The sequence below is a fragment of the Passer montanus genome, unplaced genomic scaffold (genome assembly GCF_014805655.1).
Source record: "Passer montanus isolate IOZ18808 unplaced genomic scaffold, ASM1480565v1 scaffold2, whole genome shotgun sequence".
NCBI lineage: Eukaryota > Metazoa > Chordata > Aves > Passeriformes > Passeridae > Passer > Passer montanus.
In genome coordinates this window covers 15,622,152-15,649,164 of record NW_024366591.1, presented here as the reverse complement: position 1 = coordinate 15,649,164, position 27,013 = coordinate 15,622,152, and the positions used below count along the sequence as shown (strand labels likewise).

The following is a 27,013-nucleotide window of genomic DNA, read 5'->3' as shown; positions in this document are numbered from 1 at the left end:
TTTTTCTGTTATTGTGTTATTGTTTTTGTTGAGTTTTTTTTAAGGAATGTGGGTAAAGCAGGACTGGCTGTTATTGACACCTCCTGACAGCTGTTGGAATCACCAAGTGCAAGCCTTTGGGTTTGTGAGTTACACCAAGGCTGCACCAGCTGCTGTGACAGTTTCTTCCTTGCAGGTGTCAGCTATTCCACAACACTGCATTTGTCTGTGGCTTGCCAACATAACTTTTGAGGCTGTCAGGATCTGTAGTAACCACCTTCTGTAACAACAGCATCTATCAACTTGCTGAAAATGCTATCCTGTAAGAAAGAATTAAAGATGACATCCATCACTTTCTGAAAGCTTATGCAAACCCTCTGAACCACTTGAACGAGCCTCACCCTGCCCTGGGGATGAAGGGGAAGGGATTATAAAGCTGTTTTGAAATACAGACCAGGGCTTTTTTGGTGCACTTGATTTTATTAATTTTTCCCCAACTCCTTTACACACTGCACCATGTAAGTCAAATGGTTTATTATTTTAGACTTGGAAAAGAAGTCAACTGGGTAGTCTGGAATGCTGGGACCTTGCAGACCTTGGCAAGCAGCTTGCAGCAACAGAGTGAGTGTGCTCGTGCATGGAGGCTTCTCACCCAGAACAATCAAGTCTTCCCCGGTTGCTGCTTGTGCTCATTGTCCAATTGTGAGAAAAGACAGCCTTTATTCACAGTGCACATTTGAACCTTTGGGGACAGTTAGTGGAAATTTTGTAGAGGTTATATATTTATTTGCTTTCCTGAGAGCTGTTGTGATCATTCCAGAGCACTGCAAAATGATGTGATGTAAACACACACAGACTGAGCGACTCAGCTTGTCAAAAACTCATTTAAATATAAATGCACAAAATAGGAAAAAAAACCCCAAACCAAACTGGAATATGTATGTGCTAAAAGCCCTTTTTGTGACTGCTGAATCTATAGCGTTATTGACATTTCACTGTAGCTGAGGGATTACAGAGGAAGAGCTTCCCAGCTTTCCTTAAGTTTAATCCTTACATGACATGTTTGTTGACTAGAATCCCCACGTTACCAGTCTGGATTGGACTTGGTGCTATCCTGTGTGTACACTTGCCACAAATGGAAGGTAGAGAATCCCAGGATGAGGTGAAGAGACGCAGTCCCTGTTACTTCAAGTTTCTTCCTTCATAAATTCATTGGTTTTGTGCCTCATTTGGAATCTTTTCACAAATTTTAAAGGCCATAGCAGTTCTACCTTTGCGCTGCATGCTTCAGCTAAGGTGCTTCTGTAGGAAGTTTATTTGGTGCTGCTGGTCTGCAGCGCGCTCTCTTCGTAAGGAGGCACTGGGTCTGGAGAGAGCTCAATGTGAGCCTCTTCCATGGAATTCTTCATGGTGGCCTCCTCGTAGGACGGAGGCAAACACACGGAGAGGAACGTGGCATCGGGGAGCAGCGTCGAGTAGTGGAAGCTCTGTTCGCTGCTCCAGGGCAGCGCAGAAAGGAAATTGGACACGTCGTGCTCAGGCAGGGCCTCGGGAAGGTCGATGCTGAAGATCTGCCCCTGCTGAGTGGGGCGCTGGCAACGGCGGTACAGGAAGAGCAGCAGGAATGCCAGGAAGAGCATCATGGTGGCAGGCAATATGATACACAGGAAAGGTTCTATGTCGTCTTTGGTTGAACTTGACTGTTGTCTGCTCTGTAACCAAAGCAAATAGGAAATGTGTTGGATTCCTGGTGATCTCTTAATCAGAGGGAAAAACCACGGTCCTTATCTCTGCCTTGTGACATAGCAGTTGCTTTTCCAAATGTCTTTCTCTCTGCACCAGTATACATCAAGCAGTATGTTTTGCAGACTCATGAATTCTATTTACTGGCCAATTAAAGCAAATTACAACCAGAGACAAAAAATCCCAGAGAAGCTGCAAATAGTGTTGGATTTTTAGAAAACCCTGTCTCCAATGGGGAAAAAACCCTAAAAGCCTGGAAGTATATGCAATTTTGTATGGCATTTTATTACTTTTGGATTATAGCAGGACCAGTCAACTTTGTAGGAAACTGGTCAAGCTTTTAAAATTTGTGAGAACATTGAATTGCAGATGAATAAGGCTGATGATCCATCATCTGGTGTTGTTTCTTTATGTTTGGAAAACTGTTTAAAGAACAAATATTACGACAACTAGCCCTTTCAAACAGGGGCCATTGCCTGCAATACATGTTCTTTAGGTTGTTCTAACCTCACAGGCCAGTTCCAAATAAAACACAGTGTTTTTATTGGACAGGACAGCTTGGACTGGACCTCTTGAGCTTGCTCTGCCAGTGATCCAAGAATCATTTTTTCCTGTTTAGAACTATAGAAAAAGAACTTCTGGTGTAAGAGAAGTAGCACTTGTGACTGCTGTGTCAGCTTTGTTTTCTGCAAAATGTAGCACAAAAGACCTCTGTCCCACAGCTTTTGAATTGTGATGTAATGTTAACAGGAGGCATAAGCTATGAGAAAAACCAACAAGCCATTTGTGCTCTTGTGTTGTATTAGCTTTAGTTTTAAAATTTAGTATATCTTGTTTCCAGTCTGACTCCATCTTCTAGTAATTGGGTCTCGTTCAGAGTTTAGCCTAGGGCATAAGGAAAACCCAGACCCTACAATGATGTTTATCAAGTCATTCCTTTTGTAAGCTCTTGACTAATGCTGTGAGGTGGCTTTTTCACATTTGCATGGCGAGACTAAACAGGTCAATGGACCAGATTTCCTTTATTTTGAGTGAAGGTGCCCATTCAGACTAAGAGAACTTAAGTGATTCTTTCCTCAAAGGGTTGGGAAGCAGGGATACAAATTGGCTGTTTGCAGCAATGGCTTTGTGAAAAGGCAGTAACTCCAGTGTCTCCTTTTTAGTCTACAAAAATTTTCTGTTCTTATTCTTACAGGAATCGCAGTCATTCTTCTAGCTACAAAATCACACTGTAATCTACATTCAACTGGTTATCTACCAGTCATTTGTAGCCTCTTTGCTTTGTTGTCATATTATGAAATTATAATTATGCCTGAGAAAAATAAAGTAAATAGGCATTGACTCCTAACAAATGATGTAAGGGCAGGTTACGCTTTTCTATTTTTTCCCTAAGGTATTGTGGGTCTGAAGCTAAATGCATTAAAATAATTTTAAAATACACTGAAACCTTTGCAGATTAGCTATTAAGCTATTTTCCCCCAATGGTCTTTTACCCCAAAAAATGCATGTTAAAGAACTACTTTATATTTATTGATACTTTTTATTAAAGAATTTCTGGCTGTACAAGCTGTTGTCTTACCTGACCATTCAATGAGTGACAGGAAAGAGCAGAATTGGAAGAAATTGTTTCAGCTGTTCTTCCAGTGCAGACGTTAAATAATTTCTTAAAAATTAGGGGATTTTTAAAAAAGCTTGTTAATACTTTTTTAGTGTGTTTTATGAGGTGTATAAAACATTTCAAGAGAAGATAAGAAAAAAGCATTCTGTAGTATTATGTTAGTGCTCTGTGTATGTGGGGACTCACTGATACTGATATGTTACAGATACTCTTACAGTAAATATTGAGAAGAGCTGAGCTTATAATGCACAGCATTGTTCCTGAAGAGCTTATTTTTAAAACCCAAGTCTAAGTTTTGGGTTTAATTTGTAGGGAGCAGGCTTTCATCCAGGTTAAGTGTTGGTCTTAAGATCTGAGTTGTACAGTACTCTGGTGGTTTGTGAGGACGGTGTGTGAGATTGCCAGTGTTTCCTACATGAGATTAGTAAAAGGTATATAAAGCCCCAATTATCATTTAAACTCAGTGCAGCTTCCCTATAAATTTCACTGCAGTGATATTTGCATGTTAAATGATGGCCAAGGACAGTGCTGGTGGAAGCACAGGCAAGAGTTAGGGCTGTAAGACAATGCCTTGTACAAATACTGGACTCCAGAAGGGAAGGAAAGGTTAAGCTTGATGGAAGGAATTAACAAATGGTCTCGGGTCTCAGGGAAATATACTTTGCTCCAAAGCCTTGATTGGAACCCAGAGGTCCTGGGCCTTGCAATGAAGTACCTATTAAGAGAAATGTGTGAAATATATTATTGTTGGAGGGCACGGTTCACATCTAATGGTAAAAAAATGGAAGGAGTGCAACTATTTGTAGTATGAGCTAGCTTAGACGGCAACCGTCTGTGAATTAGCCACAAAAGGACACCTTAGGTTATCAGTGGGTTACTGGCATATAAACTCTTCTTGTTCAAAGGCTCTCCAAGAGTAATCTATAGCACTACTTCTAAAATTGCAAAATCAAGTTCTCAAGCCTGAATAACTGCTAGCATTTTTGAAATCTGTAAAATCCTTAATTTGGTCTGCAACACATATGATTTTTAATTACATTATTGTGCACAAAGTGCCTCCTCAAGGTTGTGATAGATTGCTTAGGGAAGAAGATGAACACCACAATACCTCAGGGTGTTGCAGGGTGTGTAGAGTATGCAGTGACTCAGTCAGAAGACTGTGGGAAGAGAGAGGACTGCCTGCTTGTGTGGTAAAGCAAATGTTCTTCTGGGGAGCTGTTCTCCTGTCTCTGCTACCAAATGCTCTAGGGAAGGGGCAAGACAGATCAGGGGAGGTGTTTCTTGTGGGTTACTGATTGGTTTGAGTGCCTGGGTTGACATCCTTGGGTATGGTCTGCAGAAATTCTGCATCTCTATTACTGTCTCTGAAGGTGACAAGGCAGTGCCCTGAACCTGCAAGAACTTTATTGCACTGTGGGATCTGGTAAAAAATTACAGTGTTATTACAAAGCAGCCCATATTCTCTTGTGCTCCCTGAAGTGGTCAGGTGGTTGGACTTTCACTGCAGATCAGACCCCTTCCAACTGAACTACTCCTATTTTATCCTATTCTATTTCAAAATAACCACAGTAACCTGTGCTTGGTGGCTTCCTATTTAGTAATGTGTGCAAAAGGAGACACAATAAATTTGTTTAGTTTGTTATTTTGTTTCACAACTACTGTATAGTTGTTAAAGAACAGTAAGTGTGTTTTACTATGATCTGCAAATTAGTGGCATGCAAAGCAGATAAGATTAAGAATTAGGCAATATTATAGAATTATAAAATATGCTGAGTTAGAGGGGACTCATCAGGATCGTTGAGTCCAACTCCTGTCCCTGTGCAGGACACCCCAAGAGCCACACCATGTGCCTTCGAGCATTGTCCAAACGATTTCTGAACTCTGTCAGGCTTGGTGCTGTGACCACTGCCCTGGGGAGCCTGCTCCAGTGCCCAACCACCCTCTGAGTGAAAAATGTTTTCCTCATATCTAACCTAAACCTCCCCTGACTCAGCTTCATGCTTTTCTGTATGCTAACAGGTGACAATAAAGACTGATTTTCCTCAGACTGTGTTTCAGAGTGCTCATAGCTGTTTAAACACAGCTAATGTCAAGACTTTCCTATCCAGGTGAAGTAATTTGTAGGCTACTTAGTGTATTATTTGAGCTGAAATAGGTTTTATAACTACTGCCCCACAGATGCCCTGAACCTGAACAGGGAGTTATGTGTCCATTTTGATGCTGCCTCCTGCCAAACATTACACGAACTGATTTTACTTTGAGATGTCGTTCCAAAAGGACGACGATGGACTTCTTGTGAAGTAATTTGTAGGCTACTTAGTGTATTATTTGAGCTGAAATAGTTTTTTATAGCTATTGCCCCACAGATGCCCTGAACCTGAACAGGGAGTTATGTGTCCATTTTGATGCTGCCTCCTGCCAAACATTACACGGACTGATTTTACTTTGAGATGTAGTTGCAAAAGGACGATGATGGACTTCTCGTACATATATCAGTACAAATATATCAAATGTATGAGGAGAGAATCAATCAATATTAGTCCTTTTTTTTCTATTGTGGTTTTGTTTCCATTTGTGCAATGATTGCCTAAAGTGCTACTGAAGAATGTTGCAAAGATCTTGGCATAAAGACTTGGAAAATCTAATAGGCATTTTAAAAATTGCACTAAAAATAGGAATAATTTTAATACAATGAATCAAAGGTCACTTAAAAAAATTCTGAAATTATAAAATAAAACTAGTTCTAAACTGACCTAAAACTAACTTCTGCAGCTGAAGCTCTATAACTAGAAAAGTAACCACTGTGTATAGGTATGATTAATAGCTGCCAGAACTGGAAAATAAAATTTTCTAGAAATCAAACTCAATCTTCATTAATTGAAACTAATATGGTTGCAGAACCTATTCAAGGTAAAATCCTCTACTTTTTACATCTGTATGTTTTAAATCTGAAAGTTTCCACACCAGGCATATGCAGTGACTGACAGAATTATTAATTGACTGGTTTTGTTTGATGCTGCTTCATTAGAGCTCAGCGTGCTCTGCCTGTGTCATCACAAGCAGATGTCTATTGTCAGGTTTGTAAGTGACAAAAAGAAGGACCAGACTTCCAGCATGAAATAAGTTACAGACACATAAATATGGGAAAATATCCATTTTAAAATAGAGAAAGGCAGAAAAGAACATGCAAGTAGAAGGGATCATATTTCTAAAAAGTCCTGTTTTCCCAGAACTGATTCTTAGCAGGACAGTTTGGACATTGTTTATTCTCCCCCCTTCATTTGTATATTTGTAGGGACTGAAGCAGAGGGTCAGTTTCCCCCAGCCACTGAGCACATACTGGAAGGAATAAAGCCTTTTGTTAATAATCTGTCTGCCTATGTTTTTTTTTAACATGCTGAGCATGTACAGTTGCCAGCTTACAGATTATGTGACCCATATCAGTTAAGATGAGCTTTTACTCGTGCCTGTTGGTGAAGGAATGAAAGGCAGAGTTGTGTGGAATATCCATGATGAGTAAAGGAATGGGCTTGGAGCTGAGCTGTGTGTCCAGACACACGAGGGGTAGTACCTGCCTTGGGAGGGAATCACCTCATAAGGCAAAACATGATGTTAAAGAAGCTTTTGTTTGAGGGTAGAAAAATGAAAGTTTATTTTGCTTACTGAAATTCCCATTGAAGTGATTGAGCTGTGCTAAGATTTATTATGTTCTTAATGATTTGCCAGCATACTTAGAACTCCATTAAAATTATTTCTGTTAATATAGTCTGTATTTATACTAATATCTTTTGAAGCTGAGTCAGGAAGCCAATACTTCTGAAATGTTTTAAGGGGATTTGGAACAAAGTCTGCTTTGAAGTCATTAGGGTGTGGTTCCCCTACAGGTTCTTTTCCAAACTCTATCCGGCTTCTTGAAGATGATTCATTACTGCTTGTAAAAAGCAAAAACATGTAACTCTGGCAAATAGAAAAACATTTTTGTGTGATTTTGTGTCCATTAGTAATGACATGTAATCTGGAAGTGAGCCTGGATTTTCACAGAATTTTCAAATACTTGTTGGAATGTGACTCTAGTGATGCTGTTTGTTTCTTGCTGTCAGATAAAAGCAGTCTGGAGGTGTGAAGACATTGCCATTGCTATTCTAACTTTGGAAACGTTACCACTGGGGCAGACTTTGTTGAAATTGTGGCGACATTTGAGTACTACTTTTTGTCCTGTTTTGACACTCACACACACTCCTACCCCCATTTATTTTGCAAGAGTACACTTCATCTATATCAGCTGAGTGGTGTGGCCAGTTCATTTGCTAATGCAACATGCTTCGGACATTTACTGAGGAACTATGTGCACCTTAAATTATTATTTCGGACCACAGAAACCCTTGTGCTGTATCCCAGACAAAGGCAGAAAGCAGTGTTTTCATCTCTGGGGGCTGCTTCCCTCCCCCCACGGGGCCGCATGTGATCCTCTGGCAGAAGTAATCAGCGCACAGCTTAGGGAACGAGAGTTCATCGCTGCCCGCCTCTGCCTCCCAACATCTGCAGAGAGGCTTCACGGGACCAGCTGCAGCGCGTAAACACGCCTTGAACAGAAAGGAAATCAATGATGCCTTATGCTTAAAAGAAGTAATTGAACTTCCTTACCTGCCACCCCAGCAACATTTTTCCATCTAATGTTTTTCTCTTCCACAAATGTGTTTAAAAAGACTTAACAGCAATAAAGATGTAATTGATCAGTACTGCTTTGATACGTCCCAGTACCCAGGGATTTACTCTGTGCTGTACACTGAGGCGTTACACAGACATACACACACATGCAAAGTCAAAGGACATGCCACAGAGATGAGCAGGGGGTACAGACCTGAAGCTCTGTTTCCAGAAGTGGCCCACCCGGTTCACTGTTTAGCCAGTCATAGTTTCCCCTGTCAGCATGTCCAAAATTTTTCAAGCTGCTGCTCAAGAGCCACCTCATGCTTTCATTAACCTGGTCTTCTGTCTTCGTGCCTCCACCTTGCTCCGCTGCTTGCAGCTGCGTCTCCGCCTCCCAGCCTGACCCAGCCGGGCTGCTCGCAGCTAATGATCCCTCTCAAACGACATCCCTTCACGGCAGAAAAGAAAAAAAAGAAGTTAGACACCCCCCTCGTCGTCAGGAAGCCAAGCAAATAGATCTCAGAGCCTCTCTCCACTTCCAACTCAATCTCTCTGGATTTGCTTCGGTGGCCTACATTACCAGCAAAGCTGGCATCAGGTATCTGGGAGCTGGGGCTGGTGGCGCTCTGATTGGAGCACTCCCTGCATTAGGATTATTAAAAGGGGAATTTGCATGTGAATCTAAGCCCACATGGTCATGACTCCATGTGGATAAATAACGCTCTATATTTAGTTATCTAATAAACACTATTTCCAACAAAATAAAAGAAATAAAACCCATCATAAAACTATGATGACAGTGAAAGGGTACCTGCTAATAAACACTATTTCCAACAAAATAAAAGAAATAAAACCCATGCTTCTATGTTGAGAGTGAAAGGGTACCTCAGGTTCCCCCCTCAGTTACACAGCACAAGGTGGAACCACAATCCAGGCAGGTTTTTGTTCCCTGTTGCTGAAACACACAGAAAAGAAAAGTGTTTTCTGAGTAGAGAGGCAAGGACACAAGGCTAAATGCTGTACTGAATTATTTAGCAGTGTTAGGATGTAGATGTTAATGATAAATCCAGAGAGAGAGCTCTGCCAGGAAAGTTTTGGTCACTGTGGGAGTGTATGATTGCTTCTGGTAAGAACGAGTTGTCAGCTCAGTTAAATCAGGTTTCAAGCTTTCTAGGCTACTCCTTAAAGGGCAATTGTTTCCAGTGAGAAGACTCTGTTTATCCACAAAAAGAAACATGAACTTATTTCACTGATATGTGGTAACTTCTGAAGTGAGGGCTCTTTAACCTGAGTTAAACCTTGATTCAGTCTGCAGTCAAAGCTGCAGGTGTCTTTTGCTGTGGACAGAGGGAAAGGCTATTGCCAAATGTCCCTTTCAACTCTGCAACTGCTCAACTGTGGTGCACTTTTTATGATTTCTCAAGGCTTATCTGTCCAAGCAAAAGTTGTGTTTAGGACCATTGATAGAAATTGGGGTTAGAATTTTAATCTCTTATTTCCTGCTTGGACTTTTTTTCATCAACTCTTCTTTAGTTCATGGCTCCCAGAAAACTGCAGGTGTAGGTGGCACTGGCAGGCTCTACTGCATCTCCAGCAGTGACAACACTTGCCATTTCTAGCAGAAGGACCCTGCAAGAACCTGTTCCAAAACTGGCTGCGATCCCTGTGTCTGCAGCTTGCAGGAAGAGCCATGGCTGGGGGAAAGAGAGGAGGTAGTTTGATAAATCTATCCTGTTTTGTTACTGAATTTGCCAGGTGAGCAGTGGACAGGGAACAGCAAAATTGCATGAAGGGCTGCTCTTGCTGCTGAAGCAGCCACATCACTGCTGGAAACTGAACTCTTGCTTCTGCTGAGGCAGTCCTGTGTGAAGCTAGAAATCTCACCTCAGCAAAGCCTTTGCATGCTTCTGCTTGAGGAAGGCTCCTCCTTTCCCCAGTGCCTCACTCGTAGGGAAGCGCTTTCAGAGGAGGCGAGTGTGTCCAGCCACCAGGACCAGGGCAGTTACACTGTGACGTAAAATGTCCACTGAGAAGCCAGGTCCTAAACATGGATTAACAGGTCACAGGCCAAAATAGTAAAATATTTCTCTTGATGTCTCAACACCTTGTAAAAAGCAAGAATAATGACCATCTTTAAAATGTCCACTGAGAAGCCAGGTCCTAAACATGGATTAACAGGTCACAGGTCAAAATAGTAAAATATTTCTCTTGCAAAAAAAGCAAGAATAATGACCATCTTTCCCAAACCACTGTTAATAATATTAATTCCTTAAGGAGCCTTGAGACTGTGTAACTTAAATCTATAATCTCACATGCAAGCAGGAAACATTCATATACCATCTTAATTAGGGTCTTAGTGCAGCCCCTTAGATTATTAATGCTATTTTTAAAAACTTGCTATAAATTTGCCTTGGGACTGTGCATGAATAATGAGGGGAAGTAAAAAATTATGTCCCCTTACAGTATAAACACCTGTTTGGCATCCTTAGATTCTAATAGATGAATTTTAGCCAAGAAAAATAAGGTGTGTATTTTTATGACTCACTGACCTGATTTGTCAAGTGCTGCTTTGAATACTTGACCTCTGGAAAAAGTGTAAGAATGATTTAACTTTGTAGAGCTGAGGCCGAATGGGAATTTGGGGAAATATAGTGCCTTTTGTCAGGCAGGTAATTAGAATATAAAGTAATGATTGTCCCTCTGGCTTTTTATATCATCAGTGGAACCAGCAGCAAGATTAGTGAACGTGATTGGGATACTCCTGCTGCTGCCAGAGGTCAGGTGTCCATTTGCTGCACTGTCTTTGTAGAGCAGATCTGCTCTTGTGCAGACCTGAAACAGAGCCATTCAAGACTGGGTTTGTGATGGCAAATCTTGCAGATTTCTGCCAGCCCTGTGGGGCTCACAGACACTTATTTTTCCTTCTCACATGGAGTTCATAAATACCATTGTAGCTTGAAGCATGCTGTAATGTGAAAGCTGGGGCAAAGAGGCTCATCCTTAATTCCAAGCCCTTGGCCAGATGTCAGGCTTGCCACTTTGAAGTGTGGGTTGGATTCAGAGATCACCATGTCTTGACATGGACAAAATGTCCTACCCTCCTCCTCCACTGACTTTGTTCTTTGAAATAGTTTGAACTGGAAGTTGCCAGGTCAAACAATCTGGAGAAAATAGCTGACATGGAATGGTACCACTGACCTTGATTAAAGTTTGGTAAAGGTTTGTGAAACAACGGCAACATGATGTTTTTAACTGAGGCAGTGCTGGTACTATGATTTCCAGACTTTCTGAGGAAGCCACTGCAGAGAGTAGGCGTCTCCACTGTCCTCAGTTTGAAGCTCAAACTGTGTCATAAATTATTAATGTCTCTGATTTGCTGAGATGTTTGAGGCTTGCAGTGTAATTCTAAGCTATATTGCCACCAATATTGGCAGGGAACACAATATCCACAGTGCCTTAGACAACCTTTCAAGTTTGTTGATATTTTTCTTTCCCCAGTTTCTTTTACTGCTGCCCACAGGTGGTGGTGAAACTTCCCTGATTGTGACTGTGATGCTGTGAGGGATGGTATGAGGGTTAACCTGAATAATGAAAAATTAGAATTTTAGTGGGTGAGGTGTACCACTGTTAACAGTCCTGTGTTGGCAGGTGTAGATTCACCAGAAGAAATGGTGGGACAGGATTACTTTTGCCTATAACCAGCTGGCAGGTGCTTCTGTGTTCTTCAGGTGGGAGTGGTGTTAGTTTCTGTCCATTCCCTTCTTACTTGGGAAATTAAGCAATTCTGTTTTGTACTTTTTTGGATAAATTTTCATTATATTGAGATTTTACCTTTACTTTTTTTAAAACTATTTTTTATTATTAATCAATACTTTTTTTTCTTTTTTTCTGAAACAAAGCACCTTCTGAAGAGTGCTCTCCTCTCCCCATCAAATTAAACCCACTGCTACTTCAAAGGATAGGCAGAAGCTGGCATAGCTCTGCCACAGTTCTGGAGAGCAGTGTTTGAGGACAGGATGGACATACTCACAGTCTGTAAAAACAGAGGCAGAGAGACCCTGCTGCAAAATGTGTGCACACTGTCACTGTCCCTCGGAGCAGGGGGCAGCAGGAGGTACTGCTGAGGTGCTGATCCCAGGTCCCCGTGCTGCAGATGGGTAGCTGAAAACAAAGTCATTAAGAGAGAGTGCCAGGGAGATTGCTCAGACTGCTCCTGCAGAAAGTCCCTCGCAGCTCTGTGAGTGAGACAACACCCGAAAAGCTCTGTGGTCATGGCAGAGTGCTGGTGGCTGAGCAGTATCCATCTGATGGATATATCTGATGGATAGCTCTGTCTAGAGCTATGGGGTTTTATTAGGTACTTTTTTTGTCATTTCTGTCAATCTAAGTTTGATCCTCTTCATTTACATTTTATCCTTACCCTGAATTTTTGTTTTCTCTTAAATAAGAGAAAAATCTGCCACTCTGTTTAAGAGTGCATATCTGCCAGCACACACTGTACAACCCTTCATTCCTATTTAGCCAAAATATAGCAACTGTTTGTTTTAGTGGGAAGGGATTGGTGTTGTGGTTGGGTTTTTGGTGATTTGGGCTTTTTTCAGCATTTCTGAAGGGCCAGCTGACCGCATTATGCTTTGGGTTGCATTTGCTTTTAGAAGCCATAAGCTTAATGAGAAATAAAAAATTTTGCTACTTTATAAAGATGCTATTCTAAAAAGAAATAATTTTGGGTGGTGTGATTGCAGTCAGGTCGAGCTCCACACACTCCCTTTTTTACACTTTCATTATTAATATTGTTGATTTTCTTATCTCATTTCTGTTTCTAGTAAATAGTTCTTATCTCAACCCATGATCTTTGCCTCTTGTAACACTTTCATTATTAATATTGTTGATTTTCTTATCTCATTGCTGTTTCTAGTAAATAGTTTTTATCTCAACTCATGATCTTTGCCTCTTGTGGCTCCAATTCTCCTCTCAAATCCTCTGAGAGGGAAGAAGGGGAAAAGGGAAAAGGGGGTGGGTGTGCAAGTGGTGTGTAGTTTGGAGTTTCAGTGGGAAACACTAAACTGGGGAGTACCATTCCTAAACCATGACAGCAATATAAGGAAATAAACTTCTAAGGAGAAATGTGAATGTGTGGTTAACCTTCAGGTGAGCTTTTAAAAGTAAACTTTTAAGATTTACCTCATTGTTCATTGTATTTGATGTTGCTTTCCCTGGTGGTTGACCTTGTGTAGTGCTGGGCAGGCCTTAGATACGGAACTGTCAACATATTTGCAGTCTTGTGTTCAATTTTTTGTTCAAACTGTTATAATTTTCTGCTAGAATATTGTGAATGCCTGAATGAAGTCTCTTGAGACTGTGTTCAAGTACAGCAGTCTCTGTGTCACTACTTGTTGCTAACACAGTAGATTTTATATAAAAGAGCAATTTTATCTTTATAAAGCTTGATTTGGTTTGTATCATCTGCTGCCAAAAATCTATTATCTCTAGATTTCAAAGGAATTATTCTTTCTGACACTGTTGCTTAGAACCACTGTCAGGAGAGCACTGTTGGAGAAACAATAGCTCTTCTAGCTTCTAAAACTAGCTCAGCTCTTCATCACAGTGGAAAAAATGCAAATTAATTTACAAGCCCTTGGTCATCCCTTTAAACTCAGGTGCAGCTCCAGAGCAGAGCTATAGTTATTAACATACCCTCTTACTTAATCTTATTGTCTCTGATTACAGGCTTGGAGAGGCCCTGATATTGCCCATCATTAACAAGGAATCTATAACACTTCATTTTCCATTACTCAATGCTGGAAACTTTTGAAAAATCACAATGTACTTGTTCAGTGTTTTACTCAGTTGTTGAGGCCTTTGGCCTTCTGGACAGTAGAGAAACTGTCTGTGAACTTCTGAACCCATATGAGCTGTATTATTTAACAGAACATCAGTTGAGAGGCTTGGAGTAATTTTGCACTGTTTTGCTTGAAATAAAACAGATTTTGTGTACAGTTCCAATTCAGACCTCACATCCTGAAGTTTAATCTCCTGATTGCAATCTAAAGATTTCTACTTCAAACTTATGGATAAGAGACAGCCTCCTGCAACCTGTAGAATAAAGTTTGCTGTAGAAATGAAATGTATTAAGAAAAATTGTTTATAAAAAAGGTCCCAAATCTGCAGATGTGAGAACAACTTTATTTTCTCAAGTGCACTTGTTAATGGTTCACCTGGCCAGCAGACTTGCAGTCAAGCCTAGGTTTTGGGGTATGAGCCTTGTTACACAAAGGCAGATCAGCCTGAAATGCATGATAATAAATGTTAATAGATGCTAATAAAGCAGAGCTGATGGCATGCACGGACTGCAGCAGGACCTGAAGGGGCAGAGAAAAGGGAGAACTTCTCCCCACCAGTCAGGTGGGAAGTGAGGGACTCCCAGGCAGGCGCCTCCCCCTTGGGGTGTCCTGTGGGTGCAGCAGGTTCCGTGTGACACTGCCATGCTGAGCGTGGCTCTGTGGCAGCTGCTCAAGCTCCCCGGGGCTGGTTTAGCTTTATGGCACCCTCTGCATCAATTGCACCACGCTCGGTGTGGTGCCTGTCCTGACTGCTGCCGTGCCTCGTGCCTGTGTGTTAGTGGGAAATGTCTGCTGGGTAACTAAAAACCCCTTGTAGGTGCTGAAGTTACCTGCTAAAAACGGTGAGGGGAAGGCTGAAGAGCTCCCTCAATGGAGCTATAGACTGGAAAATAAAATGTCAGGAGGCAGAGAGGGAAAGGGGTGAGTTAAACACACCAGACAGATGTTTGTAATGTAAAAGCATTTCAGAATTGACCAGTGCAAGGCCTTAAGGATAAGAACACTTGTAACAGTGGGGTAAAGGCACTGCCACAGCTTTCTCAGGCTGGGGACATTAGAGTTTACATGGATGCAAGTGGAAAGTATGCCATGGGATTGGAAATGAAAGGGTCTTGGTATTAGAAAAGGCAAGGCACCCTGCAATACCTTCCACAGCAAACCACAGATACAAAGACAAAGGCTTTCAGTGTGGTTTCTTAAAACAAGAGGCTTAGCCTGGCAGCAGGGAGTGGCATGGTGTTGTCTGAGGGATGTGTGAGGGTCTGGAGGGGAATATTTGTGCATTAGAAATACCTGGACGGTTGAGCTGCTGAGAACCACTACTCAGCATGGGCAGCTTTATTACTAACAGGCCAGGTTTTCAGTCAGGAAATGAAAAATGCTGCCCAAGAATGATATGTTGGTGTTAAGGTCTGTAGAGGTATGTGATAGTGCCTTCTGCAGTCAGCTGATGTTAAGGTGAGGGATTGTACAAGAAGCGTCAACACAGCAGGAAATTGTAAAGAGGATTCTGCTCTGAGGCTTGGTGTGGTTGAATGGATGATCTGAACAGTTCTTCCATATGTGCAGTCCTTAATTCAGGAGACTACATTGTCATTTGAGAGAGTAGTGAGAAAATATTCAGTGCAGTGACCCACTTCAGGATAGGGAATGGGAAGAGGGTGTCTGTCCCTTGGTGCATTCCAGGTCAGCCTGCATGGGCTGCATTGATGCTGCTGTGCAAAATGTTGTTCCTCTGTGAAGCTTCAGGGTCAGCCAGAGTTGTACAGAGGGGAAAGCCTAAGGCCAGGCTGATTAAACGTGGATTTTCTCTTTGGGTAAAAAGTAGATTTTGCTTGGGGCAGTGGTGGACAAAGGGAATCAGTTGTGAAAAGAACATCTGAGGCAGCTACTTCATTCTGCTACCAGATGGGGATCCTCTCACCCCTTTTCCAGACACATCCTCTTCACACTGTGTGTCAAGTGAGTTGGTGTGTTAACAGCAGGAGGAGCCAGGTGGCAGCTGAGGGGCAATGGGGCCAGTAGGGGTGAGCTTTTACAATGTGCATAGGTTGTAGGGGCAGCTCTAGGCCTGACTGGTTAGAGGCATTTACATTCTGATGCTGCTCTTCAGGGTTTAGGGGTTTTATTAAACTTTTTTTGACTCCAACCATTACTCTTTGGTATGTGCAGGGTGTAGCCTCCTTGAGAGGGGTGCTTGTCCAGCCAGACTGGCTTGGTTTGGTGGCTCAGGCTCTAAAAGAGACACTTAAAGTGGTGCAGTTTGGCACTTGTGCCCTGCCCCAGGCTCATCTTTCTCATCCTGTTTTTCTTCTGCAGTCACTGCACATCTGTGATGCTGTCTAGAGCAACACAGCATACCCTATACATATACCCACAATCCCAGCAGATCCTCAATAATGGTCATCCTTCTTGCCCTACTCTCAGCACGACTCTACCTAAAAAACTGAAAATGTGTGAGAAAATAATTAGCAAACTACATTAAAATAATATTTCCTGGTTTGTTTTTTTTTTAACCTTCATGCCTGGCTTTGCAAACTAATAATCTTTATTCTCTTGGGTTTGGGCTGGTCACAAGAGCCTGCATTGAGATATTCAATTATTTAGTGCCCTTTTAAAAGAAAAGGTAATGTATGCAAGAGAGATGTAAGATCTGCTCTGGTGACCATCCCCGCTGCTGGGATTTTAGAACATTTTTGTCAGGGACCTTGTGCTTGTGGTGCCAGCATTGCAATTCTACCCAGAAAACAATGCCTCTGTTTTCTCAAGGGACGATGAATTGCTTTTGCAGGTAAGCAAACCAACCAAGAGCCTTGTCACCTTCCTCTCCTCACCTGAGTAACTGCAATACCTTTTCATAACCATTTTTCACTTTCTCATTATGTTTGACATTATTGTTTCTCAAGCTTGAAGATTTGTCTTTTTTGACCTCCTAGACAAAATTACTTACAGGGATAGATTTCAGTGTAGCATCTTACCCAGTTTTATTTTGATCTCTTCCTCTCCCTGTAATCTCTGGAACAAAGAACCTGATTTGAAGTACAAAGTGGTCTGCTGGGAATATAATGCAACATTAAAAAACATAGTAAATAATTTATAAATGCTACGCAGAAAAGTATTCCACATTATTTTAAGTAATTTTGTTTGACTGTGGTAGGGAATGAACATAAAAAGAGATCAGAAGTGATCACACTAACCACAGCGAAGAAAAATATTTCAGGTTGGCCATATTTTCTCAGAGCTGGCAAACCAGAAGTATTGTCTCTCCTTTATGAATATGTATTTCCCAGCAATTACAGTGTAGACAAAGGTAAAAATCGAAACAAAAACAACACACAAAACCAGATTCATTACTATGAATTTCTATCAGGAGTCAGAAAATTACACATGCAGCCTGGCTAATATGTTAGGTTTTGGTGTTTTGTTGGATTTTTTTTCCCCTTCAGTAAAAGAGTAGGACCTAGCTGACCTGTGCTTACATCTAAATTGTTCTGATTTATTTTGGATTCAGCTGAGTTTTGAAATCTGGATACTGACTGCACTCTTCTAGGACTCTGTGTCATGCATTTGGATAAAGACTTCAATTTGTGTTTGTTTACAGTGATATTAGATGTTAAGAGGTTTATCCTGATGCTAGCTTCTTTGCCAGAAGCTCCAAAATCAGAGATCCCCCTGCATTTCACATAGCTCTGTGGACAGAATCCCAGCCTTGTTCTACTTCTTCTTTCAACTTCTGCCTTAGCTTTGGTCAGGTTTCTTCATATGGAAAACATGATCAGGAAGTATCTGTCCTGGAGAGAGCATGCTTCCAGCAGGCTCACTGAAAATACTGTCCTGTTTTTACCCGAGTGCTTGGGGATGTGACAGTGGTCTCCTATGGAACGCTACCTGTTACATCCAAAGTGTGTTTCCCTTTTGCCTTGTAGCTGAAGTACCTGCTGGTATCTCTAGTTTGATTTTCTGTATCCCTTCTATAAACAGTCTTTGCTGCTGTTTTTTTGTTTTGAGGGTTTTTTTCTTCTCTTGCCAGATTATCTCACAGATCTACTACTTTGGGATAAGCAAGAGGCCAGAGCATATGTTTAGATACTTTGGACCATTTTGAGGTCAAGGACAAATTTTTTACTTGCTTGGTTGGTCATCCCACCTGTAAAATGGCAGTAGTGACACTGGGCACTCCTTTGGCACCCTGTCAAAAAATAAAAATTAGTTATTAAGAAACAATTAGTCTGGCTTGGTATCGGGGAGCTTTTAACATTTAGTTTAGCACAGATTAACACTGTGTAGCCAGTGATAAACCTACAGTTTGAAAACATGAATGAGTTTAGTGAATCCACTGAAGCGAAGAGGATGTCTGAGATTTAATAGTGTGCCTGTTTTGTCCCTTTAAAATTTTCTTTGTTGTTTTTGGAAGTATTTGTTGACAGCTGTATTCTTTGGCAAGTGTTCTTAACACTCTGCTCCTCAACAGAAGAACAAGACCAAGTATCTTCTAGGTAAGTCTAGTGGCAGCAGAAGCCACGCTAGCCTGACTCCAGCATTAGTGGGAAGGCAACTGGGAATTTGTACATGTAAGGAGTGAGAGGAATAGTGAAGCATTACTTTCTGCACTTACTCTGCTGCTGTTTCACATTACTGAATGCTCTTTAAGAGGAAATTAAGATCTTTCTAAAGGGATCTAAATGAGATGTGTGGAGCAGCAGAAGGTAGTTCCCTGGAATGAAATTAGATCTGACGGCTGGGATTTAACACACTCTCTTTTGCCAGAAGTGTGTAAGATTATTAAAGCATCACAACCTCATTTGGTTGCTTTGTAATCTGTTCTTAACCTTCATGCTGATGAGGCTGTTATGTAACAACCAGTGAAGGCCAGACCTTATGTTGCTTCTGTGTATGGGAGCCCATGCCCAGAGACCCCAGTGAGGCCAGGTGGAAAGCTGGCTGCATTTTCCCTCTTGGGATTATGTGGAAAACTTGCTTTTGGGCTGTGGGTAGCATCCTTGACCGCAGAGAGGTGTATTTTAAGGTTGACTGTATGATGCTATGTCTTGTCACTGAAACACTCCTGCTTTCAGGAAGCCCATGGCAGTTCTTTTGAAAGGGATACTGGAAAACCCTTTCTCCTTCAGTACCTAAATTTTGGCTGCATACAGAAGTAGGGGTGACTGCTGTAAAGAAGGTGTTTATTATTTTCATTAAATTAAAGTTTTTCTTCAACAGGTACAATCTTTGTTTCTACTTTAATCAAAAGGGGGATGTAGGTGACAGGGAGAACCCTCACTGAGTTCTCATTTTAGCAGAATGAAACATTGCAGCATCCATGCACCTGTTTAATGGGAACACCTGAGGACTGCTATCTAAACTGTCTGTGGTCAGGGAATGCCTGGCTTAAAAACCCGACAAAAGCCTGCCTGTGAATGACAGCTCTGAGCAACCCATCTCTAATTAAATCAGAGCCAACAGTATTCTCATTTAAGAGAGAAGGGAGAAACATTTCACCTGTCTAGGTGCATCAAAATTCTGCACAGCACCTTTAACTATCTTAGTAGCTTCGTTCTCCACCCCACGAACTCAGACTCTGTCTCAAAGTGCTGTAGGAGTCATTTGTCAGTGTTTAGATCTCAGTTCCCATCAAAACCACACAGGAGATCAGAGTAACTAAATTCTCAAGGCCATCCATGAAAACTGCAGCTCCTGCTAGTACATACCATGTATTTCAGGCCCTTTCTCTGCTCTGTTCCTTTGCTTCACCAGGAACTCTACAATAACTTTCATTAGACAAAACCAAAGCATAATTTATTTTGCATTTGCATCTTTATTCTACAACACAAGCAACATAAATAGTTTATAATTTTGTTTTAAAATATTTCCATTTCAGAATTCAGTCAGAATAAAATATACACAAAATACAATTTGCAAGCCAGCTGACAGTGACTGCCCAACCACTGGACACCCAAGGACCATACAAAGCTAGCGGCACAACAGGACACGGTGGACATGGGGAAGTGTTCTTCTGAAGAAGAGCAGAAAGGTAGAGGAAGGAAACACGGATGAGACCAAGGAATTGCAGATAGGTATGAACTCAGCAGAAGGTAAACCCAATGTAAGCACTTGTTTGACAAGGTAATTTATAGTCTCTCTTAATAAGTACTATTGGCTCCTCCTGAATATACAGCTAGAGAGATTAAGTCCTGGGAATCACGTTTTGTGGTAAAATGCTTCCTCTGGCAGCCATCATCAAGGAAATAAAATTTGGTTTTGTTTTGTTTTTTTTAAATTTTCAAACAGAAAGGACTTAGATCTTTGGCGAAACGGAGTGTCCACTCCCTTTGGCTTGCTTTCAGTTCTGGTTGAAGGGTCCATAGAACTATGTTTTCAGTCTCACAAGAATGACAAAAAGGGGGAGAGCGGAAAGAGGCAGAGAAGAGGAAGTGGGGGGAACTGAAAGAAGGTTCTTGCTGCTGTCATTGCGCACCTTCAATCCCTTGCTCCCATCTGCTCTAGCAAACAGCATGCGCTACAGGGCTCTGTCACCACCGTGCTCTGCCCTTCCTGCTGTTCTCCCTTTGGTATCGAGCCCTGTCTTCCTCTGCAGAGTAGGGGGCTCAGGTGTCACAGCCTGATTGTGGAGGAGATATTTGTCCCTTGTTTGATCCTGTGTACCTGTGCCTGTCTGCCAGCTCAGCTCTCTCACTGCAGCTTGCTGCTTGTGGAAGTGTGGCACTTCACCACAGCCCAGATGGACCAAATGCATGGACAGGAAACAGCGCCCTGATGCTCCATGGGAGTCAGACAAAATTTATCAAAGTACATAAACTACCTTTTGAAAAGTGGGACGTTGGGGTAAAAGGATTCAATAGATCCTGTTGCCATGTTTCTTAACCAAAAATGCTTTCCATAAAATCAGCTCCCTGATTCAATGTGGCAGTGTAGACTATGCAAACCTCAACTTGTGATTTTGCCAAAAAATGGAATTTGAGGGATCTGGTTCCACAGGCAAGCTCATTATTAGATTAATCCAGGATCATACAGAATAGCTCCACTAATATCCACAGAATTAGGGCATTTCTTCTTCCCTCTGCTTTTAGTTTTCAGCTTGGATACCTTCGAGCACTAAGTGAAAAGACTGATGCACGCTTAGGCCATGTGTGCTTTCTTTTTTCTTTTTAAAAAGCCAGCACTGCTGGCTTTTTAAATGTTTGGCCAAAACTGTTTGTTTAGTACTGTATTGGTGTCACATATAAAGTATGTGTTCTGAGGGGGATTAGTGGAAATGAATTCTTCCTTGCAGTTGTACAACTTCTGGAGTCCCAGGCATGTTGCTGGTGAGGGTTGCTGAGACCCTTTGGTGATATCCCTACAGAAGCTCCACTCAAATTAGGGAGGCTCAGTGAAGAGGGATCACTAGCTGCCATATGCTTTTATCTACATTGCATAAAATCCAACATTTGTGCTTCTGTGCAATGGTAAATTGGTCCTTTACACTAAAAGAAGAGAAACTTCTTCTGGTAAATTGATGGTATCATCTTGCTTCTTTAACAATTGTGGAATGACCAGCAACTGAAAAAACCTGTTTCATGTCATATACCACGATGAGACCTGTACACAGGTCTTCCCATAAATTACTGTAACTGGAGTAATGAGTAAATAGCCTCATTTAGATATATCTTAGTATAAAGAGGGGGGAGGGGGTGAAGGAAGCACTTCACTTCTTTTGTGAATTAAAAACAATTTAGCACTGAGAAATGGCATTTCTAGAATAGATTGCTGAAGGTGACAATAGCCAAACCACATGCATAATTTCTCAACAGGCTTCTCGACAGATGAGCTAGGTGAAAAATAAATCACTTTGGCTTGCTGGATCTGTGCAAAAGTGAGAGTTCTAGTTTTGCAGTACAGAGTTGTGTGGGACTGTGTGCTGGTTCCCATGGATTTTTCAAGCAGGAGGTGTATGGAGGACAGCAGCAGAGAGGGGGACACAAAAATCTTTACAGGACTCTCCCTTTCCTGAGAACTTGTGAACCTGTATGTAGGGATTAAAGAATTCAAGGACTGAGTCCTGAGTATTAAAGATCCCTAGCTACTTAACTCCCATTGAATTTGACAGCTTCAGCACTCTGAGTGTGGGCCCAAGCTGTGAAGAAAGGTACAAAGTGGAGGCAGAACATGGAGCTGGACTCTGCTTTCTAACTTGTTTGCCACTCAGTTTCATGCCAGTGCTGTGCTGGGCTCTGCAGTGCTGATACCAACACTGAGATTATGCTATACGAAGTACAGGTGAAGATTGCACTTAGAGGTGGAGGTTTTATCTTTGCTGAGGGAGGATTTGTCAGTGAATTTTACATAAAGGTTTAAATTTTAAACAAAACTTGAAGCTCAGACTGAAAGGGAAAGCACCTTACAAGTCACAGGTGTAAACTGTCCTTGGCCTTGACATGAGCAAGCCACAGTGCAGATGACATAAATTTTTCATCTGAGATGAAGCAAAAGCTGTGTTGCCTGTGCTGGGAGTTGTACAAAGAAAGTATTGCCCAGGTTTTTCTAATATTATTTCGATATGGTAAATTAAGTAAATTATTCTCAAATGAGTGTTTATCCTAGGAAAGTATTAAATCTCTATTTTAACATCATAAAGACATGAAGGCATCTCTTGCTGACCAAGAGATAGGGGTGGCAATTCAGTGGCTGCTGAATGCTCAGAAAAGGTACCAGAATAACTGTGTGAACCATTGCTGGTGTGATACAAATACATAACACAGCAGATAAACATATTACTAATGTGGATAGCTCTCTGAAAATATGCTGAATGTCCAGAATATGGCAGTGATTGGAGCTACAGGTATCTGCACATATACATGTCAATCATCTCATATGGCTGCATATGTTCACAGTGCAGAATGAAGTGCAAACATATGCAATGACCTGAGAGCATGTAAGTCAGGATCAGACCCTGCCCCTGTTCTGTAGGAAAAGGATTGTTTTCCTGATGAGTGCTCTGCTTTTCTCAGCTTTAAATATTTGCACAGTGATGAGCTATTTCATGTGCTTAAAGGTAGTTGATGCTGGGCAGCAGCAACTTTCCCTGTTAGCAACTACCTACAAGATTTTAAAATGAGATGTCCTTGCCTCTGCTGGCTGTGATGGCCCTGAGGAGGGCATCGTGAATTAGGCAAAGGCAGCAGAGGTGCAGCTCTGGTACCTGAGAAGGATGTCAAGCTACCACATCTTCTTTTTTAAAGCATTTCAGCTGAGCAAAATTTACTGGGCAATCATTTTTAAAAACAACCAGCCAGTTCAATAAAAAAACCAAACGAAACTCCTATAGAAATTTATGTGACAAAAAAAGTAAGGGCAAGAAAAGAGAAGAATGTTGTTATTAACTAAGACAAAGAAAAAGAGCAAGCTCAGGCTGTATTGCAGAGAGACTGGTTTGCTCAAGGTTCAAATGTTTGGTTCAACAGTAAAACTGCCAATACTCTGCCAGGCATGAGGTTATAGAGCTAACAGTAAGGGTTTGAATGGGATACACGTGTGAATACCCATGCGCATACAAGGACTGCTACTGCTACTGACTGAGGTGCTTCCCCACTCACAAGCAGAAAGCAGAAAGGCCCCTGTAGCATGGACATGTACCTGGACATGATTGGGGTGTGCAGTGTTGGGAATTCCCCTTCTAAAGCTTAGGACAGGCTGATGCCAGTCCCCTTTTCCTGGGACTGTTCTGGCAGACTTCTCCTTTGGGCTAAAAGCTTGCTTTATGAGGCCTGAAGGTATCATGCTGGCAGTCATGAGCCATGAAACAGGCCACACAGGACCTATGAAATGGTGATGTCACACATTTATTATTCTACCTCTTTGGGGCTTACTGATGCCTATGGATAAACTAGCAGAAAAATTGCTGAGAATCTGATGAACCAACTATTTTTTTATTTGTTTATGTTTTGAAGGTGTATCTCATGGTTGCGGTTACTGAAGTGGCCATGGGCCACTCCCCTCCCCTGGCTAGCATTTTATACACACAAGGAAAAGGAAGAGCAGCACATGCTGAACTTTGCTCTGTAAATGGCTCTGTAAATAACTGCTGCTTCAAATATTCCTTCTCCCCTCCTTCTAAATTACATTTCTGGGATTATTCAAAGTTACTTATGACCTTTTAGGAATGGGTCTTAATGAGCAGAGGCACTGAGGGTGACAATGGGCACTTAGTGCATAATTTGAAGGACAAAGCTCAAAGCAGGCCAACAGCAACATAGCAAATTTACTTGTTTTCATTTTCCAATGTGATATTTGTAGTGTAAATAGTTAAAATAAAATGACATTTTAGGTCAAGATGGTGGCTAATCAGGTAACACTAGGTTATACTGTGTTCATGAGCTTGAGGGAGGTGGTGGTAATGGTATTGGCACTCCTAAACCTTTTTTTTTTACTGATTTACAGAAGGATTTTGTATTGCAGCCACAATGCAACCATGGTGTTTCCTAGATTTTAGGACCTCTTCTGTAGTCCTGAATGACTTCACTGGTACTGCTATCAATTTTATTTCCCCTACATAATTTAGGGCTTTGCTTTAGTTTTAGATCAGTACAGCAAGGATCTGCATCCATTCAATGCATTTATAATCAAAACCATCAGAGTTGGCTGCTTTGAATATGGTTTATTATTCTGATTCTTGTCATTGTCTAATTAATGTACTGCTTTAAAAGCAGCTCTGTATAGATGCCAAATAAAAACTTTTAACAAAAAATGTAACCACACTTTCACTCTACCTAAAGATGTATAAGAAAGACATGGCAACAGAAATCAAACTGTGCTACTCCTCTCCCAGATACCAAAGCATAATCTAACCCGTCCCTGAGGAATTATTAAAAGTGTTGGGGGAAAATTGACAATTGAAAAAATTGTTAAATTAGTAATCCATAAAGTCAGTTTAGGTGGTAGAAAAGTGGTGTTTTTACAGAATTTTTATGTTCTTTAAACAATTTAGCAAAAGGAACTTTTTAAAGAAAGAGAAACAGCATGACTGGCACTACATAAAGTTACGGGACAAATACTCCCTGCACAAGGCTAGCAGGTGACAAATGGGAAGTAGGCAATGGAGGGAAAAGGCAGGAGGATAGTGTCAGACTCTTTGTAAACAAAGCAGCTTGGGAGATGGCTGTTCAGTGGAGCTTCTTGGCTCCCTCTGTTTTTCCAGGTTTAAGATGCTAAAAGCACTTGTGCAAAATCCAGGCCTTACACCAAGAGATGACATTCTCAGGATGCTTTGGAGCAGGGACTGAAGCTGTATATTTAGTTGGCATGCACATTTTAAAAGCCTTGGGAGAACAGCATTAAGGGGTCATTTAAAATTAAAATAAACTAATTTTCAACAAGTTATCAACAAATGATATAGCATGAGAGTATGAGATGAAGTGTCCCAAGGGCTGTGACATAACTTGCGCAGCAAGGTAACCCTTGCTTTGTATAGTGTGAAAAGCATCACATATGCATTTGACAACACAATAGTCAATCCTCCCCCTTCTCCTCCCTCTTACTAATAACAGCAAATTGCAATAGTCCCAATAGGAGTGCTGCATGGAGGGGGGATGTACCTCCATGAGGATCTGTCCTTTTCTATTTACAGCAGCAGACAAGAAATGAGAGAGAAACAGAAAATATACCCCCCTTTCATACCATTTTCCATCTTGCTTCAGCTCCAAGTGGAGTGATAGGCTACATTTAACAAAGGTGATAAGGGTGCTCCTGGCTACAACAGCTCTACATAAACAAACATAAATTTCCAGTAGAATAATAGTTGCAGTGGTGCTTAAACTGGATCACTTTGCTTAGTTGAATGCTGGATACTGGCACATGCTGGTATTTGCTGTGGTGTGTCTTCCCCACAGCTTCACAGGAAAGAGCAAAACAAACTTCCCTTTTTCCCTTAGAGGGAATTAGGTATGTGGCAAAATGCTCAGCTGTAGGCATAGGTGAAGAGGCAGCCAGGGTGGTGTTGCAGAGAGGGCAGTTTGACAGTGCCATTTCTCTCCATAAGAGCAATGAAAGGATGAATAGTCTGTGCTTGGTTCACCCATTTTAGACCTGGTATTCTTTAGCTACTCCAAATGTGACTACAAAGGCTCCTCTTGAAGCAAAATAAATTTCCACTTTCTCTAGTGAGCAACACAGTTACTACAATATTCTTTAGTTGGCTATCCTCTCTGATGCCAATTTTTGAAGGGAAGATGTTACCCTAAAAAATGTCACCTTCTTTCTTGTCCTATAGCCCCACCTTTTCACTGACTTGGATTTATTTATTTATTTTCTAAGTTAAATAGGTTTACTGACCTGGTGTGACACCCCCATGACAGTTGCACTCACAGCTAAGTTCAAGTGTGGAAGTTCTGCTGCAGTTTCTAGTGGCTCTCACTGTAAATTTGAATTAAAATGAAGGCTATGAAATGCACCTCTTCTGGTAGGAGCCTGGTTTAGGGACAGGTTCTGGGGCCATGCCAGATCCTCTAAACAGACTCATGCTTTGCCTCCTTTGCTAGTGTGAGTGAGGGACACACAATCTCAGGTGGATAGACAAAACAAATTGACAAGCTCGTTGTTTCTTAATTTCTCACCAACAAATAGGCAATTAATGAACCCCAAGTGCTTCTTTGCTGTATACCTTGAATGTCTTCTGCCCTTTGCAAGAGAGCACAAATTGGTTTAAATGATGATATCGTAGACTCGGCCCACTCTTCCCAGCCACTCCCGGACTGCCTGGCGGACACGGATATCCGTCACATGGCAAGTCAGCTGGCTGATACAAGGAAACACAGCTGGCTGCAGGGCTGTGAAAGTTTGGTCTGGCAGAGCCTGAATCTGGTTGAGAACTGTCAGCACCATGTTGGTCCATGCCTACAAAGAAATTGGATTTAAAAAAACCTCTTTAGAAGACCTTTCTAAATAGGTGAGCCTAGTGGTTGAGACAGAAAATAAGGTATCTGGTGGCTGCAGCCCCATGAAGCAGACTGAGAAATGCTAGCATATTAATTTAATGTTCCTAAATCACTTGACTTTGTATTGCAGGTATCATGCTCACCCTTTCCTTTTTTTTTTTGTCCCACAGTGAACAAAATCTGTGAAGTTGATGCTTTCACTGATTTGTTCATTTGGACATGCAAACAACAAGCTTCTGTTTAGCAAAAGA

General features: G+C 41.5%; 2 protein-coding genes and 1 long non-coding RNA gene across 7 annotated transcripts in view; 1 reads left to right on the top strand and 2 right to left on the bottom strand.

The window, feature by feature from the left end:
• Positions 1 to 27,013, top strand: part of LOC120501275 — a 38,015-nt gene that overhangs the window by 9,968 nt on the left and 1,034 nt on the right. The gene's annotated exons all lie outside the window — the stretch shown is intronic.
• On the bottom strand, positions 1,293 to 12,135 carry SMIM28 (small integral membrane protein 28). The gene is made up of 3 exons (XM_039707290.1): positions 12,021 to 12,135; positions 8,202 to 8,439; positions 1,293 to 1,691 (listed from the first exon to the last, which is right to left on the bottom strand). The coding sequence occupies exons 2-3, from the start codon at positions 8,310 to 8,312 to the stop codon at positions 1,293 to 1,295; spliced, it is 510 nt and encodes a 169-aa protein (XP_039563224.1). The 5' UTR covers positions 8,313 to 8,439; positions 12,021 to 12,135.
• The window catches only part of ARFGEF3 (ARFGEF family member 3), a 93,407-nt gene continuing 86,022 nt past the window's right edge, over positions 19,629 to 27,013 (bottom strand). For all 4 annotated transcript variants that reach the window (XM_039707287.1, XM_039707286.1, XM_039707288.1 and 1 more), the window contains one exon: positions 19,629 to 26,721. In XM_039707287.1, coding sequence (XP_039563221.1) covers positions 26,530 to 26,721 — 192 coding nt within the window. In that variant the 3' untranslated portion in view covers positions 19,629 to 26,529. The remainder of the gene's footprint in view (positions 26,722 to 27,013) is intronic.